The 6,000-nt window shown below is 40.4% G+C and overlaps 1 protein-coding gene across 1 annotated transcript in view; it reads left to right on the top strand.

Moving 5' to 3' along the window:
- Positions 1-5,134: 5,134 nt before the first annotated feature.
- Positions 5,135-6,000, top strand: part of LOC136863905 (acidic amino acid decarboxylase GADL1) — a 629,881-nt gene continuing 629,015 nt past the window's right edge. The window contains exon 1 of the mRNA XM_068226511.1: positions 5,135-5,272. Within this exon, the coding sequence (XP_068082612.1) occupies positions 5,135-5,272 (138 nt within the window). The remainder of the gene's footprint in view (positions 5,273-6,000) is intronic.

Raw genomic sequence — 6,000 nt, 5'->3', positions numbered from 1 at the left:
ATATCTGTATGAACCAACCGGGATTTTCGGTACTGACCTACATTAAAGGGAAGAAACGCGAGCGACTACTGTCTGAATTACGGGAGTGTTTTTCTGCGATTCCTCCTCACAACGAATTAAACAAGCCCACATTTCCCACAAAACTGCAACAATAATGTAATATTATTGACAAAGCACGTTATTTGTTGAGTTCTTACCGCACGTAGACTTGCATTGCTTTACACCGACTTACTCTTAAGAAAAACGATCAGGTCTAAACATGCACAATGACGTCATCACAACTGCACGTGCTTACTCTAGCTTTCCCGATGCATGTTTAAACTTGTTCGAATTTACCACTATCACATTCCTTTACACCGACTTACTCTTAAGAAAACGGACAAGTCTAAACATGCATGATGACGTCATCACTGCAGCACGTGCTTACTCTAGCTTTCCCGATGCGTGATTAAACTTGTTCGAATTTACCGCCACCACATTTCAACTAAAGAGTGCAGCAGCGAGGTAAGCGACGTAAGATGGCGGTAGCTAAAGATGGCAGCACGGTGCTCTGTTGATTAAAGATGGCTGCTTGTCAAAAAGATTTTTTCAAATTATCCGCCACCACATAGAGTGCAGCACTGAGGTTTGCGATGCAAGATGGCGGGTGACAGCTTGTCAAATAGATTTTTTTTCCAAGGTAAGTAGCTAAAGAGTGTAGCACTAAGATTAGCAATGCAAGATGGTGGATGACAGCTGTGACGTAAAATTTACCCGCAAGATAGCACCACGATACTCTTTTCATTAAAGATGGCAGCTTGTTAAATAGAATTTTTCAAATTAACCGCCTCAAAGGTAAGTAGCTAAAGAGGACAGCACTGTTCTCTCTGGATTTAAGATGGCTGCTTGTCGAAAATAATTTTTCAAATTAACCGCCTCAAAGGCAAGTAGCTAAAGAGGGCAGCACTGTTCTCTCTGGATTAAAGATGGCTGCTTGTCGAAAAGAATTTTTCAAATTATCCGCCACCACAAAGAGGGCAGCACGGTGCTCTCTTGATTAAAGATGGTGGTTGACAGCTGAAGAGCGCGTAGAATTTGTTTCCAAACAAGAGCACGTGGAATTTGCCGCCACCACATTTCAACTAAAGAGTGCGGCCCTGTTCTCTCTTTATTAAAGATGGTGGATGACAGCTGTCATAAAAGCGCATAGGTTTGTTTCTGAACAAGAGCACGTGGAATTTGCCACCACCACATTTCAACTAAAGAGTGCAGCACTGTTCTCTCTGGATTAAAGATGGTAGATGGCAGCTGTCAGAAAAGCACATGGGTTTGTTTCCAAACAAGAGCACGTGGAATTTGCCGCCACCACATTTCAACTAAAGAGTGCAGCACTGTTCTCTCTGGATTAAAGATGGTGGATGACAGCTGTAAAAAAAGCACATGGGTTTGTTTCCAAACAAGAGCACGTAGAATTTGCCGCCACCACATTTCAAAGGTAAGTAGCTAAGGAGGGCAGCACGGTGCTCTCTGGATTAAAGATGGCGGATGATAGCTGTCAAAAAAGCGCATAGGTTTGTTTCCAAACAGAGCATGTAGAATTTGCCGCCACCACATTTCAAAGGTATCTAGCTAAAGAGTGTAGCACTGAGGTTTGTGATGCAAGATGGCGGATGACAGCTGTCAGAAAATAGCACGTGAATTTGTTTCCAGACAAGAGCAAATGGAATTTCCCGCCGCCACAAAGAGGGCAGCACTGTGCTCAAAGATGGCTGCTCTCACGTGGAATTGTCTGCCACCACAGGTATCTAGCTAAAGAGGGCAGCACTGAGGTTTGCGATGCAAGATGGCTGCTGTCAAAAAGCATTTTTCAAATTATCCGCCACCACATTTCAAAGGTAAGTAGCTAAAGAGGGCAGCACTGTGCTCTATAGATTAAGGATGGCTGGTGACAGCTCTCAAAAAGCACGTGGATTTGTTTATCTCACGCTAGTGAGGTTAAGTTTGTAGCACTAAGGTTTAGGCCCGCCAAGATGGCAGCACTGCCGATGACAGGTGACGAATTTTACATCTACTACGATAAAGAGGGCAGCACAGTGCTCTGTGGTTTAAAGATGGCGGATGACAGCTTTCAAAAAAGCACGTGGCTTTGTTTACCACGCGCTAGTTAGGTTAAGTTGGTACTACTGAGGTTTAGGCCCGTCAAGATGGCAGTACTGAGGTTAGCGATGCGTTGTTGTCTGTCAAAAAACACGTGGCTTTGTTTACCTCGCGCTAGTTACGTTAAGTTGGCACTACTGAGGTTTAGGCCCGTCAAGATGGCAGCACTGAGGTTAGCGATGCGTTGTTGTCTGTCAAAAAGCACGTGGCTGTCAAAAAATACGTGGCTTTGTTTACCTCGCGCTAGTTAGGTTAAGTTGGCACTACTGAGGTTTAGGCCCGTCAAGATGGCAGCAGTGAGGTTAGCGATGCGTTGTTGTCGATGACAGCTGTCAAAAAGCACGTGGCTTTGTTTACAAATTCAAATCTCGCGCCAAAATTCAAATCTCCCGCCAAAATTCAAATTTCCCGCCAGAATTCAAATTCCAAGCGGGAGGAGGCCGCCGAACTCTCCAATTATACTACTGACGGTGTTGTAATGTTAAGTTCAACCTATAGTATCGTAAGTCCAAGTTGTGATGCCTGATGATTTAATAGTGGACGAGCTGCTCGTTCATCAATCAATCAATCAATCAATCAATCAATCAATCAATCAATCAATCAATCAATCAATCAATCAATCAATCAATCAATCAATCAATCAATCAATCAATCAATCAATCAATCAATCAATCAATCAATCAATCAATCAATCAATCAATCAATCAATCAATCAATGATCTGCATTTAGGGCAGTCACACAGGTGGCAGATTCTCTATCTGTTGTTTTCCTATCCTTTTCTTAAATTATTTCAAAGAAATTGGAAATTTATTGAACATCTCCCATGGTAAGTTATTCCAATCCCTAACTCCCCTTCCTGTAAATGAATATTTGCCCTAATTCGTCCTCTTGAATTCCAAATTTATCTTCATATTGTGATCTTTCCTACTTTTAAAGACGCCACTCAAACTTATTCGTCTACTAATGTCATTCCACGCCATGTTCCGCTGACAGCTCGGAACATACCACCTAGTCGAACATCTCGTCTCCTTTCTCCCAAGTCTTCCCAGTCCAAACTTTGCAACATTTTTGTAACGCTACTCTTTAGTCGGAAATCGCCCAGAACAAATCGAGCTGCTTTTCTTTGGATTTTTTCCAGTTCCGGGGAGACCCTACTGAGTTTTTCAGTCAAAAATGGTCCAGAAACCGAAAATGAGATTTTTCCATCAGATGATATTTCATTCCTTGCCGCGCATTGTGATATAATTTTTTTGCTTGTACGGCCATTTTTAAATGCTCTGCGGGGGCGTTAAAGTGACACGTGCACTTCAGTTTGAATGGACACGCCCACTTCCCTGCAGATAAAGTGGCATAGCTCAAAGATTCTTTTGTGTTTCAACTTGATTCTTGAGCATGATGTTTAGGAATGGCCTAGTGCTGCCATCTGTTATCTTATTTTTGATGATTTGTTGAAGAGATGTATTAGGGAAAAAACTCAAAATCCAAATGAGAGTTTACAACCTGTTATTTGGCATAAATGCCCTAAACAGACCTTTGTTTCCAAAGCAAGGGTGGACATGGCTGTTGTAAATGCTGTGGGGAAGTTCAATATGGGTTCCGTAGCCTGTCAAAAGGTCAAAATGGCAGTTGATGGCAGACAATTGAGTGAAACCACTTACAAAGTGGGTCATGAACGTGACAGAGACAGGAAGCAGAAAAGTGCCATGAATAGTAAAGAAGACAAAAAAACTGTTAGCAAGAAGCAGAAGCTGTCAAAATCAGTTGCTGAAGAGAGAAAAAGGGCTAAGGAAGGAGAAACATAGGTGCTGGGAAGTTCTGATTAAGGTATTATTACTTGACAGATGTTTATTTATAAAAGTATCTTTTTCTCAGAACTAACAATTTCAGAAGTTTAAAACATTCCTTGCACAACAGTTTTTGCACAATTACCTTCAAACTGTGTCCACACACTCTACATTATAAGGTTCATGAAACTTAGTATCCGTTTTAAAATGTAATTTTAATTTTCAGAGATATTGGGTGTGAAATCCAAAATTTTCATAGGTTTTAACATGGTTATGAGGTGTAGCGAGAAAAATGGAAATAATTGGATAACCAATGGATTGTTTTGGAAATGAATACCAATTATTATTAAAATATGTGTTGTGACTATTGTAAGAAAGTTTCAAGGAAATATTTTCAAAAATATTGTGCATGGGACATTTTGAAAATGATGTACTTTTTTCAAAAAAATTGTTATAAATTGAAAAATATCCATTCAAATTCATTCAAATGTTATAATTAGCTTAAATTTACTTATCTCAATGTACTACCAAAATTTGGTGAAAATCAGATAAGAATTGTAGAAAAATTAAAACTCAGTAGGGTCTCCCCTTAATCAGGTAATCCTGGTGAGGGTCCCATACACTGGAACCATACTCTAGATGGGGTCTTACCAGATCCGAGCTGTCAGCGGAGAGACGGCGTGGAATGACATTAGTAGACGAATAAGTTTGACTGGCGTTAACCAATATTCATCGTCTTCAAGGTAATTAGATCGCCAAATAGGGGAATTGAATTCTTGAATTATCCAGCACGTACTGAGATCAGTTCAATTGTAATTTTCTTTCGAACCAACGTTTAGTTTATACCTTCTGCGGTTACACTGGATACAGTGTTGTGAAGGACGATTATTCCTGTGTTCACCATGACTTCGAGCTCAGCCTCACCCCCGGCACCACTCATATCACAGTCACAGTGGGAGGTATGCGGATAGTGTGCCTGAATGGGTACGATATCACGAGGCGCGGACGATGCTTCAGAAACACGTATAAATGAATTTTAATGGTGTTATTAGCTCTGAGATAAATGGTCATGTCATTGTGGCCCGTCTTCTAATCCCAATGGTGATAGTGGACTCTCTTCCCCTCCACACCCACTGTCCCGCACGGAGATAAAGGGAACCCGCATCGTAGCGAAGGTCAGCGACCACGAATGTTTATTCATTGTGCTGTAGCCATGGCTGAAGCTTGCAGCAGTCAGGATGAGTCTGGTATATTCCTTTCTCAAATATTGCGTATCCTGAGGGAGGAAGGAGCCATTGGAACACAGAGGAATATTCCCGTGGTAAACTTCAAGCATCCTGTCTCACTTCAGGTAGGTTGTTACTATGATGAGTTTTATTTAGGGTAAGGATAGGCCCTACATTAAATATCATCTGTCTACATTATATAGAAACTATATAATAACACGTGGGATGAAATGGATATTTAACTCCCGAAGTTTCACTTGAAGGGTAGAAACCACGGAATTACACACGTCTTATTCAACAGATGCGATGGGTTTTTCTACTTTGTTCCATGACATATACTGTATGAAATTTGTGATCAGTAGCAGTTCTGCATACAAAGAAATTAATCGTTAAGCATTCTTCAATTGACGGTGCTCGAAAATACTTCACTGTAAAGTGAATATTATTCTGGAGGTGTGTAAGATATATTTGGAATTAAGGAATGTCCAAACGAATGCTAATTTGTTATAGTCCAAAATATTGTACATCACGGGCACTAGAGAAGGAAACATTAAAGACTACAACGAAAAGTTCGTTGACCCCCACCTATATTGCGATAATAAATATTACAAATTAGTTACGCTACTTCCTATCAGAAATGAACATAACCGTGTCCATTAAGTTCTCTCTTGTATGGTTTCGCGAAGTTCAATCTAAAAATTATTATGTAATAATGAATTGTGGTTTTTTAGAGACGTATGTTCTGAGGTGTATACATGTATTATTGAAATTAGTTCATTGTTTAATATTAGACGTTAAATGAGTTATAGCCGTTTTAAAGACACTGGCGTTAACTCAACTTACACCAGACTTT

This window comes from Anabrus simplex, chromosome 2, assembly GCF_040414725.1.
Source record: "Anabrus simplex isolate iqAnaSimp1 chromosome 2, ASM4041472v1, whole genome shotgun sequence".
Lineage (NCBI taxonomy): Eukaryota > Metazoa > Arthropoda > Insecta > Orthoptera > Tettigoniidae > Anabrus > Anabrus simplex.
The sequence above is the reverse complement of the archived record's forward strand: the minus strand, read 5'-3'. Positions and strand labels throughout refer to the sequence as shown.